At 45.5% G+C, this 15570-nt stretch overlaps 1 protein-coding gene across 7 annotated transcripts in view; it reads right to left on the reverse strand.

Annotated features, from left to right (window-relative positions):
• Positions 1 to 5712: 5712 nt before the first annotated feature.
• The window catches only part of SDK1 (sidekick cell adhesion molecule 1), a 359812-nt gene continuing 349954 nt past the window's right edge, over positions 5713 to 15570 (reverse strand). For all 7 annotated transcript variants that reach the window (XM_052679608.1, XM_052679609.1, XM_052679606.1 and 4 more), the window contains 2 exons: positions 15265 to 15394; positions 5713 to 8733 (listed from right to left, as the gene is read on the reverse strand). In XM_052679608.1, coding sequence (XP_052535568.1) covers positions 8461 to 8733; positions 15265 to 15394 — 403 coding nt within the window. In that variant the 3' untranslated portion in view covers positions 5713 to 8460. The remainder of the gene's footprint in view (positions 8734 to 15264; positions 15395 to 15570) is intronic.

Below are 15570 nucleotides of genomic sequence, written 5' to 3' on the forward strand. Positions count from 1 at the left end.
CTAGCTCCTTATCAGTGAGAGCTGGATGTGAGCCACTGGAAACATGTTTGGGCAGGATCCCTACCAAGAAACCCAGCAGGAAGGGCTGGAGCAGCTTGGCTAGCTGGGTTAACCCTTACCTGCTCTATGCAATTTAGGCATCTCCTCTCTTCATCCCTTGTTCCTGTGGTGCGGATCAATGGCAGCACCTTCACCTGTCTGCCTGGGAGGGTTTTCTGGGATGGAGGATTGAAATGCTGAATCCTTCCTTTCCTTGTCCCCTCTGTTGTGGGTGATAAAATACTTCCTAATTCCCGTCAGGTTACACAAGGTTTTGTCCCAGAGGAGAAGGTCTCCTGCATGATTCAGTTACTGTCCCACAAATTAATCTGAAAATTTGCCCTGTTTCCACAGTTTCCATAGTTCATTTTCCCTGGTGACTCTAGTTACCCTGCTCCTCCCAGCCCCCGCCTCCATGCTGTTCATCCCAAGCAGATCAGCTTGTACGTACACAAAAAGAACCCAAGATTTTTTTTTGTTTAAAGTTTGTATTTACTAGTTGAGTCTTGTTCTGTTGGAATGAGACTTTAATTAGGTCAGTTGTGTTCCCCTGGTATGGTATGAGCGATAGCACTGGAGAACAGAGACAATTTATAGAGACCCAAAAATAACCTGTCCTGCTGCTTTGCAAGAAAGATGTGTTTTCTTTGCCCTGCACTGAGGACGTCTGCAAGTGAGGCCACTTGGGCACACAGACTATGCATGGTCCCATAGGCAGAGCTCATCTGGGCCTCAAATTTCTCCTGCTAAAAAGAAAGGAATATTTATCTTTCCAGCCTGACTGGGCTGCGGTGAGGTTACCCGTGTTTGTATGGTGCTTTATGGCTCCTGGCACGAGGCCCTGGGCTGCACTACACAGCCCTTTTCCAGGACTGCCCTTCAGCCTTGTGCATGCATTCTGCTCAGTGCACAAAGTGAGCGTTGGCACAGTCCCATGTTATCAAGGAGTGAGAAGGAGCAGCAGGGTCATTGATTCAGTCACTGCAAGGCTGCTTTCCTCGAAAACAGGCTGTGCTGCGCCTGCTGACCTCAGCCTCTGAGAGTTGCACAACGCAGAGCCATGCCTATCAGTGACTCCATGGGCGTGGGTTGCTTCCTCTTCCACCACGTGCTGATAACTGTAGGGTTTTTTCCATATATAGGGAAATACTCTCTGAATTTGCAGATGACTTCATCAGCCCTGTTGGCAGCTGAGATGCTTGTCTGTGAAAGTGCTGCAGAATGACTTCATATCATCAGTCTCATGACTTAATCTTACCCTAGCTAGAAAACGAAGTGGTAAAGATACCAGTTGCCTACCTAACAAAGGTCTCTACCTAACGAGGGTCTCTACCTAATGAGGGTCTCTACCTAACAAAGGTCTCCATGGGCCTGGGAGCTCAGACCAAAGCTTCAGTGATCATACTGCTTGGGCTCAGAGAGGGATACATCCTGCATTTCCAAAGAAACAATACAGCAAAGCAGGACTCCCGTTCTTAGGGCATGGCGGATGTGCACAAATAATGAAGAAAAATGTGTTCAGATAAAGTTCCTTTTGATTTTGTGAGAAAAGCAGGCTCAGAATGAAAATGATTGTCAAAGCAAGAGGAGGAGGGAAAAAAAAAATAATATATATATATATATAAAACTGAGAGGCAGACTTAAATAATGAAAACAAAAGGAGCAAGGAGAAGAATAAATAACCCTAGAGCAAAAACACAGGAGGAAGAAGAGGAAACAAATGAGACAAATAGCAGGAAAAGGGTCAGCAGTGAAAGCCCTGATTGCTTGATTCAGTCAAGCCATTGCCTGTGCTGCTCAAGGCAGGGCAGGAAGTCAATCTGTGTGCTCTGGTATTGTTTAGGCTACAAATGCCATGGCAGATTACCCATCCACTCCAGTGTTTATGTCCGTGCTCCATTCCTAACCATAAAAACATGCACAAAGGAAACATGTCCACAGCAGAGTGAGGGCTGGAAGCAGAGGACGATGCACTTTGGGGCTGAATGACCTCAAAAAAAGTACTGCTGTGTGTTCTGGCAATTTTGCAGAATAATGCCTTGCTCACAAAATTCTACAGTGTGAAGATTTTCATCTTCAAAATGGGCACGTTGATACCTCTAAGTTATTACATGCCACCAGTCAGGGGGGTGCCTGTATTTATCTAACACTGCGTTGTTTACAATAACCTTTTCAGGAGCAGGAAAACAAGAGTTGTTTCCTTAGCAGTTTGACTCCCAGCCCTTGGAAAGCAATGATTTCCCACCTCTCACCTTTTCCAGCAGGGCTGCAGCCAACCTGCCCGCGTGTGGTTTGCTTCCCTGCCAGGGAAAAGCCACAGTCACCTCCCCATTGTAAAGGCTGCATGGGTTTACAGGAGGTAGGATCCAGCCCACTGCCACCAGCACCCCTGTGGGACCTGAATAACGGCTGCTCCCACCCTGCAGGGACAACCAAAGCACACAAACCAGCAGCCCCAATGGGTTTCAGCTCATCCGGGAGGAAGTTTATCACCACTGAACACCACAAATTTCAGGCTGACCAAATTTTGGGTGTAAACGATTTGAGAGCTTCGTTTGAGCTCAAAAAGCAGCGAGGGATTATAAGATTTTATAGCCCAGAACTAACAGCGTGGAATTTCAGCCTGTGTTACATTTTCACTGTCCTGAGCTGTTAAATCGTGAACACTCTGGCAAGGTACCAAACCATTTCTTCTAGCCAAAAATAACAGAAATGGCTTGAAAACATTTTCTCCCCACCACCCCTCATCCCACCCCTCAATAAAAGTACCAAAGGCACACGCGTTCCAAAAGGGTTCTTTTAATTAGAAGCAGTTTTGCAAAAGAAGAAGTAACTTTCTCATATAAAATAGTGGAGTGGTGAAGGTGAGGCTTAACGAGAGGCGTGGAACGGAAATCCAGGGCAAATCCCCAAGGAGACACTGAAGTGAAAGCAATTGACCCGATAACCACACTACACTAAAGGGTAACTCCGAAACAGCTGTGTAAGGTGGTCCTACCCCTGAGCTGACAGCAGGAACCAGGTCAGAGGACGGATCCCATCCCAAGAGTGGCAAAGCAACCTGCTACTGCTGCCATGGGCTCAGCATCACCACCGGGGAGAGTGGATGCCACATCCCAGGTCCCACCTGCAGGACATCACCACGTCTGCTGACAAGCAGAAAGGTGTCCCTTCCAGATGGAAAGAATTGGACATCGATGGGAAAACACTTTGATATAAAGCTCTGTGACCCTGTGCCAGTCTCTATATCCAGTGATTCAAGCCCCAGGAGAGTGCACAGTGATCAAACAGTAATCAACAGAAATAATGATTTTCCTGTCAAGTCTTGAGGCTCCAAGGCCATTTAAAAAGGGCAGGTGGCAGCTTTGAGAAGGTAAAAGTTCTGAGTCAACGCCTGAATCTCAAATCACAAAGGAATCTCACCTCTTGTTCAAACACATCTCACCTGTCCCATGTGTCACACGTGTGCTTATCAGTGCTGGCTCTACTACAGTGGGTGGCAAGCTTCACACCTTCACAAAGTGCAAGCCAACTTTGCCTGGGAGGGCTGGGTCTGAGATGCAGGGGGAAGAAAAGGAATACAAAAAATATGATGAAGGGATTTGTCAGGTAAAGCCATTAGAGGCTCAACCCCAATCCAACATGTTCAGTTTTGGGGTTTGTGTGCTCCTAATTGAAGAGTGGCTTTCCCTAAGGTTTCAGAGCATACTGTACAACCACGTTGTCATGCGTGCGGCCTCTGTGTAAGCTCAACAGCAACAAACCTCTCCTAATGCCATGATGCTGCATGGACTCCACCCATGCTGATCATTCCTGCAATAGCAGGAACTCCAGATGGAACGACATGGTCTGCAATACAACTTGCCTGTCTAGCAGTGGTTCTGTGATGGCTTTTGCTCTCCAAATAGAATCCCTCATTGCATGTGCCCTTTCGGCTACTACTGATAAAGGAAACTGCCAAAGATGGGATGTTTTGGGATCGTGTTCTCTCTTATGTCTCAGGTTTCCAGGATGGCTGATTTATAGTGGCCCTGCCAAAAGTCATCATTCTTTTATTTTAAAATTCCCTGACAAATTCTTTCTCTAAAAGGATTGCCCTGTTTAGTCTGAAAACTGCAAGTGGGAGAAGACACCGGTGCTCTGTCTGCATGAACTGCTTTCTATCCTCCCTTTCTGGAGAGCAGATTGGATAATCTTTGGATGACCCGATGTATTTCTTGAGGAGAGCAATGACAAAGATAATAAATGTATCCCCCCTTCAAAACAGACCTGGATATTTATTCTAATATATTGCTACAGCAGCTTCTGGCAGAGGCTTGGACATAAGCAGAAGAAACGAGATCTCAGTCCATCTGCAAAGCATCACTGGTTTTAGCATTCCAGATGAGGAGGAAAAAAATTACTTTGGGGTTAATGGATTAGTTTTGTTTTGTTTTTTCTCTCTCTCTTTTTCCCTCCCCTTTTTAAGTGCTAACTGCCTCCAATATTGGGATCACTTGGCACAGGGTGATTCCTTCAGCAGTTGCCTCTGAAAGCCTTTGACCAACACGATCTCATTTCTCCCCACAAGGGAATTTCCAGCTGCTGACTCCCGGGGTGGGGAAGAAGAGGCTGTCCCCAGTGGAAGCAGAAGAGTGCCCTCTCCTGTCCCTTCTCACCCAGCAGCACCAGCCATGCACCAAATTGAGATTAAGAGGTGGGAATGGAAAATATTCCACTTGAGGGAGCAACCTGTGCTGGGGGACACACCGTGTGTGACATGGCACTCTTCTGCATGAAATGGGATATTCCCATGGCTACCACATGAAAAATGAGCTCCTGTTAAGCTGTTCCCTGAAACGTCTCCCTCGGTCATTTCATAACGTTGCTTTTATTTTTTAATAACAGTCACCCGGAGACCTGAGAAACAAGGCAGAGAAAATAAATAAATACAAATAAAATGCCCTAACAAGGAGTTTTACATATAAGTCTTCATTTTTCAAGATGGTTCTAAACAAGAAGAAGGAAACAGAAGTGGATTTGATGGGTGAAGTTATTGTAAAATGACAGCTAATGTTTAAAAGTCATATTTCAAAGCTGTAATTCCCAAAGATTACAGCTATAAGAGAGAGCTTTCTTGCTAACTGATGGAGTGTTTCCTTCTAGATGGAACAATTTACCTGGTATCAGAAGTAAATAAAACCTACCTATTTGTCACATTTTGCAATACAGCATGTGAGCAAGAAGGCACAGGCATCATGCATGTAGCTATAAGTGAACTGGGCAGGAGAACTCATATCCTGTTCTCATTTTAGGAGTGAGCAGGGCAGTGCATGTCCACACTGAGCGAAAGCCTAAATAAAATAAACCTGTAAGTAAGAAAAGCCAACTGCTAAACAAAACAACATTGAGAGTAATAATGATCTGGAATGGAACAGAGATGGTTTTGCTCAGATCAGCAGGACCTCCAGGCATCACTCCTAACCTTTCATTTTGGTGGCAGTCAGAAGAAAAGGGCTGTGCAGCCAACGCGGCAGGACCCCAGAGAGCTCGAGCATTTCAGTTGCAGATGGCACTGAGAAAAAAGGGATCATTTCTTCTTGCTTTATACAGATTGTGCTGCTCCCCATGTCTGCCTTCGGTGCAACTGTGACCACAGATTCCATTTTCTTCATTCCCCGTGGTTTTCTTGCCTTTTTACTCAATGTGGTATCGGAACAGTCCCAGGGAATAATTGCACCTTACAGCAGTTTAGATCCAGCAGTATTCAGGAGATATGAAGCTACTCACCCCACGCTGTCCTTTGGAGCAAGATCTTCAATACGTGATCTATCTTGTTCTAAACTGTATCCACGAGTCCCTCAGTGGTCCATGAAAGACTCCCATAGCACTGCCTCTCTGAGCCATTGGATGAGCCCATTTAGCACCCCAACAGCAATAGCACCTTTGTGTCCCATGTATGTATAATAAGAGGTTTAAAATAAGTAATCTGATGCATGGAAAAAGAAAACTAAATGGAAAGTCACACAGGTAAATTTGCCTAAGAAACCAAAAAATGCAGACTGCAAACAATTCGTTGTCAGTTCCGTAATTAAAGCAAAGTCCGTATGGCTTAAGAGAACAGTCAAAGTGCAGAGAAGGCAGTGGTTTTTCCTGTTTGTTTTGCATTCCTCTTCACCATCAGCTCAAGTAACCTGCTTTAGAGCCTCTCCTCTATCCCACACATGTCCTACCCAGATCTGGAGAGGAGGATGGCTCACAGGGTTTTGGCTTAAGTAACCTTTAGAAGTCCCTTGTGATTTAATGATCCACGAATCATTACTCCAAACTCAAAAGCCCCTGAACACATCCGAGGGGGTTTTTGGTTTTGAATTCTTTCTTTCTGGAGCCTTTGGAGAAGAACAACAATCCAGTGTCAGTGCTATCCAGAATCTGTATGCACCAAGAGCAGCAGGGCTCAGAGGCAGTGCCAAAGAGCACAGGCAGTTCTAAGCTGGTTTGCCCTGCCTGAGAGGCACAGAAAGGTGACTGCTGGGACCTCACCTGTTCAGGTGAGAAGAAACCAAGCAGCTTCTAACCAGCCCTAAGAGCACGGACAGGCAGGCTGTGTCATCAACATTAAGTTGGTTTCAACAACCTGCCTTTAAGACATTATCATCCAGTGCCATCGCTGTCCTGCATCTCCCTAGAGAGGACAATTTTCCTCTCTCCAGGGACAATTTGCAATGGGAACAGTGCCCACACGTGCCCTGGTGAGACATCAGCAAGCAGCAGGATGCCAGTTCTCCTGGCTGACCTACATCCATCTGGAAGGGAACGCCAGGTGCTGGAGTGGCGAGGTTGTGCCTCCTTTCAAATTTGCCTTTCATACTTGTGATAAAAAGTGCAGTGATCCAGGAATGCTGCTAGATCCAAGGGCGGCACTCAGTTCCTTTAAAGCCCTGACAGTTTCCTTGTGAGCAAACAACGTGCTGCTAAACAGAGTCAGGAAAAAGGTAGAAACAAAGAAAACAAAAGGGGAGCTGTACAAAAGGATGGAAAATAAACAAAAAGTCCTCTCTCCTTTTCAAAGGCTGTAGCTTCAAGCACACAAAGCAGCCGATAAATGTGCACAAGATAATTCACAGCCCTAACTTGAAAACCTGATTAGCTTTATTTGGAGACACTTTGTTGCTTCTCCTAGATATGAAGGTGAAGAATGAATAAAAGGCACCTGTGGACACCAGAACTCACCCAATCCATGTGACGTGTCTTTGTACTAAAAAAATAAAATCAAACAAACCCAAGTACCACTTATTTTTTTACAGACCAGTAAGCATCACTGCAGAGTCTGGGCAAAAAAGAATGCTCTGTTTCTACTGACAGGGCAGGGTAACTTTCATGATCAAAACCCTCATCAATTAGCAGACTCTCTCGCTTGTCACTGCAATTAATTGAAAGATTCCTCTGGCTTTCTGGATTTTGTCCTTTGACTTTTGAAAACGAACAACTCAAACAGCACATGCAGTCCACAAGGGAGAATTAGAGCCACACCAAAAATAAACTGACCTTGCATCCAAATTCTTCCCATTTGTCTCACCCACTGCTGCCTACAGAGCTCTTTTGATACATCTGCTCTTCTAGAGGCCCTGGAGTTGGAATATTTAAAGATTCCAGCAGGTCCCATTTGAAAAAGAAGGGAAAGCAGGTCAGCAATTCAGCATATGAACTCCAGTAGTGAGCTGAGAGCAGCCTCAGTGACACATCTGAGCCTAAGTGAATCAGCCAGTGCTCCTAACATGGGGAGCAATGAGGAGGAGAGGAGAGGAGAGAGGAGGTGTCTGCTTTTCATGTATAAGTTTGTCCCTTCTTGTTTTTAACTTCTTGACCCTGATGGCAGAAGGAAATGAAAAAGAAAAAAAAAGGAGCCTGGGAGGTTTTATGTTTTCTCTTCGAATCACATCACAAAGTCTCTCATTGCATCTGGGGAATTCACCTCCTTGTTTGGAAATGGGGGGGGAGGGGGGGGGATAGGAAGAGGGGAGAGAAAGAAAGAGGGAAGAGAGGGCACAGGAGCTGCTTCCTGAAGCAGTGTTACAAAAAAGTGGTTAAAAAACCCCAACTATTCACAAGTGGTTTAAAATCATCGCTTTTCAGAATTCCTTTCCCTCCCCCCTTATTTTTTTTTAAGCAAAGGTTCGGCTAGTTCAGCTCCGTGATTTGAGAATTGATTGTCTTCAGGAAAAAAAAAACCAACAAAACGAAACGAAACGAAACAAAAAAACCCAAACCCAAAACAAAAGAAAAAAAAAGACAAATAAAGAACAAAACCAGATCAGCCTCATCCGTGTTCCCATCCGCTCTACCCTGATAGAGAAGCTACCCACAGTTCGCCGCTGGTCACTGCTGTCTGATCCCAAGCAGTGCCGGCATCGCGGCCGGGCTCTTCCCTCCCACCCCGTGTCAGACGAAGGAGGAGAAGCCTGTCACTGGAGTCCGGGAGCCGGGTGCAGGCTGTCCCGTTGGGGTGTACACCCCTCCTGAGCTCTGTGTCGTGATGACAGTCTGGAAATAGGGTTCTGTCTCGCTGGCGGAGCACTCCTCGTATCTGTAGGATGTTGGGTGCTTCACCCCTTTCTGCTGCCGCTTCCAGGAGTTGTAGTACGTGGGATCGCTCATGTAATGGTTCACAAAGGAATGCTTTGGCAGCTCGTCTTCGTAATCTGAGTCGGTAGCCTGGAGTATAAGGGAAAAAAAATCAGCTGTTAGCATCTAGGATTTAGCTCAGTCTGCTCTGAAAGAAATTAGAGGGAAGATTAATATCACCAGCTGACAAAAGCCATAATTTTAGGGTAGGATGGGTTGTAGTCCAAGTGTAACACATGCTGGCTGTAGGGGAGTGCTGTGCTCTGGCTGAGCCAGGTCTTGCTGCTAGGGGGAAATTCCCTGATTTTCTCTTTCAATAAGAGATGCAGAGAAAGGACAAGAGAAATAGAGGTTTTGAGCTGAGACAGGGGAGCTTTAGGTTGGATATCAGGAGGAAGTTTTTCACACAGGGTGGTGAGGCACTGGCACAGGTTGCCCAAGGAAGCTGTGGATGCCCCATCCCTGCAGGCATTCAGGGCCAGGCTGGATGTGGCTCTAGGCAGCCTGGGCTGCTGGTTGGCGACCTGCATACAGCAGGGGGTTGGAACCAGATGAGCATTGTGCTCCTTTGCAACCCAGGCCATTCTATGATTCTACAAAATCCCTTCTAATTTAGCGCAGAACCCCACAGCAAGACTACAGCTCCCTACTTGGACAGAAGGTACAGAGAAGGGTAGAGTAATTGTAGGGAAACCAACCATTCTATGACTCTCTGATATAATCAAAGTGATCACAATTGCAACAGCAATTGAGAATCTCTCTACTTCTGATGCAAGAACTGACAGAATGCTTTTGTGCACAGCAGCTGCCATGCTGTTGTGTATTCTGCTCAGGTCAGGGCACCTGCACAGTGCTCAGAGTTTGGCTTGCAAGCCTCATTAAATGCTGAAAATTAGTTATATCACTGGGAGGGAGTTAAGCAAAACCAAAAGTTATTTCAGGCAAACAACTCCATTTTGTACTTTCCAGTTGATTATCAGTAGTGTAATAATGCACACAACCAGCAGCGATGGAAGAAAACAGAAATGCAATATTTGGAAAAGAACTGCCAGAAAGGAGGGGATGCTTCCATCACATGGCTCAGGCACTAGCCCATGCTCAGGCAGGATCTTACCCCTGACAACGTGTACAGGGGACAACCAGTAGCCTCAGAGCCGGTATTGGCAGCTCACTGGAGCTGAGGAGCTCTGCTGGGCTGTAACCAGAGCAGCTCTGTGCCTCCAGAGCACGGCTTCTGGGACACAGCTGCAGGAAGCATGGAGAGCTCATCGATCTCGTCTGAACAGAGATCATGGCAAAGCCTTGCCCATAGCATCCAAGCGCACATTTCCCTTCTGTTCCCACTGACATCCCCACCAATAGCAGCCACATCCCATACAGCACACAAACATTTACTCAGTCACTGCCATACCTCATGCCTTCTCTTGAAATCTCTCATTCGAGCATGCAAAAGCTTTTATTCCTTTTTTTTCCCCCCCTGTTAGCCTGTGTAGCCAACCTAAAAGGCAATTAAAAATCAAAGTGGTGGCTGCCTATGACATATAAGAGAGAGAGATGGGTAAGCACAACTCACAACCACTAGTGATTGCAGTTAGTTTCAGAAGGTTGGTATCATTCTGAGTCTGACACCACACAGCAAACACACACCCTCCTTGATCCTGCCTGCCACACAACTAGTCTCTCCTCCTCTAATGGCCTCTGAAGAACAATCTTCAAATGCCTTCCGAACCATCATCTGAAAAGGGCACCGCATCCATCATCCCACTCCTTTGCTGAGATGTCTGCTTCGATACTATTTCGTGCCTGTTTTCCAGCACAGAGAGTGATAGACGGGGCTGAGAAATTTTTTCCCAGACTTTTCTGAAACTGAGTAAAGCAGTTTGCTAACAGCTTTGCAAAATTCCCCTTCTGTTAACCATGCTTTGGATCTTTCTATTGTTTTAAGACTGCAAAGCTCCAGGTGCCTTGATGCGTAATTAATATTACAACAAAACCCCACCAGCATTTAACAATTATTCCAGAAGGAACTCAGCAAATCTATCACCTGGAAAAACGTTCCTTTGCACCAGCTGCCAACCTTGGGAAGACAACACCGGGCTCCCTCCAAAGGCCTTCCTGAACAGGTGGTTTTTGCAGCGTGCCTGGAATATCCCCAGATTTGGAACATTTTGCAGCCAAGGGGTACAGAGAGCAGCTCCAGAGTCTTGGCACTGCTGCAGGAAACATCCTGCCAGCACAGCCCTGTCTATTTTGTAAGGGGCTCCAACAAAAGTGCTTCTGCTGATGGTGGATGTGGCAGCGTGACAGAGAGAGGCTACAGCTCAGGTCCTCAGCTGCAGAGGCAACAGACTTTTCCTGCAGACCTGGTTTCCTCTGTTCCTATCAAGAAACAAGATGTTGTACCTTGCGCCTGCCTATGTGTTGCTGCAGCTCTGTATGCTAGCGTTAAAGGCTTAAAGTGCTCGGGGAGCTGGGAGATGATGTCGGCATCCAGCAGAAAAGTCTCTGCATCCTGAGCAGAGGCAGATGGCTGCAGCTCATTCAACAGTGAGCATCACCTAAAGATATGAACTCCTGGATGCGCTCCCCCGCCAACAACACAATGCAACCATAGCTCTTCCGACTCCTTCCCCAATCCAAAATCAGTCTCAATGCCTCAGACGCTCTCCTCCAGCTCCAGAGAAACAAGCCTCTGCTGGAGAGATGGATCGTGTCAGCTGAGTTGCAGTGTTATACACATAAGTAAAAATAAAAATAAAAAATCGCTTCCTGTGGCTCCTTCCTGGTCTTCCTGACGGCCCCACAGACACAGGGAAGAAACATAAAAGCAGTTAAAAGGCCAGGAGGTCTAAGAAGAAATGCTGAGAGGGAGATGTATCCAGGAAAGGAGCACATTACTTGATAGGTACAATAACAGTGATGCAGCCACTTGATTTCTATCCACTGCTAGGAAAAATATACTTACCCACAGAACTAATACAGTTTCTGTACCTAAGCCAAGTCCTTTTGAGACTGCCAGAAGTCAACATAATGAAGAGGAGAAATATTGGGAGCACTTTTAGATGGGCTGCTGCCACTTGAAATAGACTTGCCACGGACGGAAAGTCCAAGATTTTCAAACTAGGCCACCTGCTGATAATCTGTCCCCTAATTAGTCTGTTATCCCAACTGAAAGAGAATACTAATGCGGTGTAAATAAGACCAATGCCTTTGAGAGAGGACTTTCATGAAACTTATATAGCTGCAAAAGCCTCATCTAACTTCAGCCTTTCGCCATCGTTAACACTGATGCTGGGAAGGATAACCTGTTTTTTGGTCTTGATAGAAAGTGGTTTCTTTGTATTTCCTTCAAAATAAGCAAGAACCAACTATTCCACGTTTCCAAACTATCTTCAAAGGTCTGCTCTGAACAAGGTACTGATACCTGCCCTTAGCAGCAAGAAATTTTCTAAGTTATGATCCCAGATCCCTGCCTGCCCCAATGAAAGTCAAGGAGTCAAAAAATAAATGTTTTGCATGACAGTACAGACAGCTTATATTAGAGGATTACTTTCTAGTGTTTTTAAACTACTGAGGAAATAGAAATGCTGCAGGGCTTTTTGCTTTGTTTTCAGTTTTCCCTACTCTGCATCGCCCTTCAGTGCGACGGTGGCTTTGTTTCCTTGGAAACCTCCATAGGCTGAAGTGTGATTGGTGTACGGTGACATTAGAGGCTGTCAACCAGAGTGTGGGGATGCCTACGAAACAATAAATACAGAAAATGAGAGGCTATTTAAGCATTATATTGATAGCACAAAATGCACAAATGCTGTTCAGAGGCAAAACAGCAATCAGAGTTGGCTAGCTGAGTCAATGGGAAATTCAAAAATAGTTCCAATTATTATTATTATTTTAAGTGAATGGATAAGAAACAGCTTTCTGAGATTATTTCTTAAAATGTAGATAGCAGCAGCTTCTCTTGGTTGACATGAAACAAGTATGTGTAAAAGAGGTAGGCTTGACTTGGTAGGCAAGTCATTTTGCTGGACATGGGAACCCTCCCTATGAACGTCTCGTCTGCAGCTCCTGCCCAACTTGTCAAAATTGCTTGAAAACATCAGAAACAAGTTAAGCCATATTCCTCAATAAGTGTTAAGTGGAAATTTATGGTATGTACCCACAGAGCTGAGAAAGGGAAAATCAGTTGTGCCATAGCGGGCAGCTTGGCAGAGCAGAGCATCTCCAGCATCCAGCAGGGACTGACACTGCACAGAATCTATGAGAATATCACCTCCTGAAAACAGTTTTTGGGGTATCACAAAGACACGTGAGCATAAGAACATACACAACACCCTGCCCTGCTGCCCTTCCCTGGCTGGCTGACATCACAGATGCATCATCAAATTTCCCTACAATGGTGAGCACCAAATTTCTTCAGATCGTCTGTCCAGAGCCTGGTCCACTTGACTCATTACCTAAAAGCCTATTATTATTAATCACTTAGAAATTACACTCTTAGCACTCTCTTGCTCCACACCTGCCAATTAAACTACTTTAACCTCATTAACGGTGCTGGTGCTTGGCTTTCATGACATGGAGTGAGTTAACCATTTGATTTATGAATATTGGAGTGCTGCTTGGTCTGCTACATTTCCTCTTCGTTCCTCTCTTGCTCTTCTCGTCAGGAGGGAGCAAGGAGGAAGGCTCCCAGGCAGCTGTGTTGCAAATGCAGTCAGTCAACCTGAGAGTTTCTCTCAGGCTTCTTCGTGCTCAGTAAAGCCCATGAGAGTTGAAGCCAGCGAGCTTCCTTCTTTTCCACAGAAAATCTTGACACTTCAGGCAACAAGGGTGAAACTAAGAAGCAGAGAGATGACATATGGGTTGGAAGCAAAAGCACTGTTTTTGGTCTTACCTGCCCTTCTGTGCAGCACAGTAAGTGGAATTTGAGATCCATGCAAATACGTATTAGAGGAAAATAGCATCAGGATCCCCTTTGCTGCAGAGGACTGAACATGTGTAGAGCTCTTATATAAAAAAGATATCTTTAACTCTTCACTTAATAGGAAACATTCTTGCCTGCTAAAAACGATGGAGATTCTGAAATGCTCAGAAAACCAGAGCTTGTCTGTTAAGATATCCTTTGAGAACAGAAACCGAGAGCAGAAAAGATGAACGGGAAGAGCTAATAGGTACAGGAATATTTGAAAACAGAGCGGTCAAACATCTATACCCACCTCTGCCCCTGTACCCTCATCTCCTGCCTGTACCAGCCAACATAAACAGCATTTTCAGGCTGATCAAAAGGCAGCATCTCCTCTTGCTACCTCTATCGGGAGCCTATTAACATTTCATGCCTAAAAGCACTCCCCACAAAAATAAGCAAGCATCAAAGACATTATACAGACGGGCTGCATATCTAAGCCCCAAGGAAAAACAAGAGGCATATTTTGTTCCCATTCTCACATGCAGACACAGTCACAAAAACACTAGAATCTCAATCGAGACCTTCAGGCTCGACTGCAATACATAGTAAATAAATAATATTAATAATAGCCTGAGGGGAAAAAAAAAAAAAGACACAACACTTTCTTTTATGTCGTATAAACAGCGCACATAGAAGGCAGTAATGACACCCTGCAAGGAGACTTTTGCGCATTACCAAGAAATACCACATGGGGCAATGAAATTAATGTCAGAAGGTGCCAGAGCTAAATTCATGATCATGCTCAGCAAACTGTTTTAATGACAGGTTTAATGCTGGGTTGTTACAGTGACATGACCAAAGCACTACGGCTTTAATCTGGAGGTAGCGCTTGTGCATCGTGCAGACAGCAGCTCCAGCTCTGCCAAGGAAGCTGCTGGCACGCTGGGTCGGCGATAGGGCAGCACAAAGCAGCAGGCTGTCCGTGATAATTAACAGGAGGTGAGAGTTGGGTAGCCAGGAAAAGCAGCTGTAGCTGCAGGTGCAGAAAAGCTACAGATGAAAACTGTCATCTTCCTTCACTACTTGCTGCTCTTGATTTATTCTTGCTGGAAGGGTCAGGTTTGGAGTGGTTTGGCCCACTGCTCACTTCTTGTGCTGTCAGCTCAGATTCATCGGGATCTCAGCTGACAACATACAATTTGAGAGACAGATTTACCTGTCTGCATGTCCCTTGAAGTCTGCTTATTCACCCATGGCCACTGCTGGGCTTTTACAGACCATAACCACTTATTTCTTAAAGAAGATGTGAGACACAAGATAGAGCACTGTCAAATGCATAATGCTGGCATACAACCACCTTCCTTGGAGAACAGAGTCTGAAAGCATCCCAAGCAGAAGGCTCCTGTAGATTGGGGCATTTGGAAACCTGAATGCTGGGCTCACTGAAATTGCTATGAGATCCCTGGCAGGTTACTGATTCCCCACTTACTCCCATTATAATGCAGGCAGCAGTTCTCATCACTAAAGAACATACTTCCAAATCTCAGTGTTTGCTGCAGCTGCCTAAAAAGGCACTGTGAAAACCTGTGATAATATCGATGCAGACAAATAATGGCAACAGCGCAATGCCGGTGTGGCAATGGGATTTCAAAGTCTTTGGTGCTGGGAACGAATGTGTGCAGTGAGTGACACTCAGCGAGGCAAAGGCAAACCCTTACCTCTGACTCCGACATTTCTAAGGGCTTCTCGTTGAGTCCCAAGCCCTCAGTCAGCACAGCTCCATTGTACTTGTTGCAGATATCCTCATCAGAGTAGTGCAGCCCCCCTGGGCTTGGGCGAGGAGGAGACCTGGTAAACATAACATGTGAGTGTATGGATATTGTCACTTCTCTGAAATGATGCAATTAGAGACAATAAAATCATGCTTAGAAATCAGAATCACAGCCTGGAGCAGTGACTTGGGCATTAGTGTGAAGACCTCCTTAGATCCACCAGACAACAGTGTCTCCATGTTGCCTACTTAA

This window comes from Tympanuchus pallidicinctus, unplaced genomic scaffold, assembly GCF_026119805.1.
Source record: "Tympanuchus pallidicinctus isolate F22 unplaced genomic scaffold, pur_lepc_1.0 scaffold18, whole genome shotgun sequence".
Classification (NCBI taxonomy): Eukaryota; Metazoa; Chordata; class Aves; order Galliformes; family Phasianidae; genus Tympanuchus; species Tympanuchus pallidicinctus.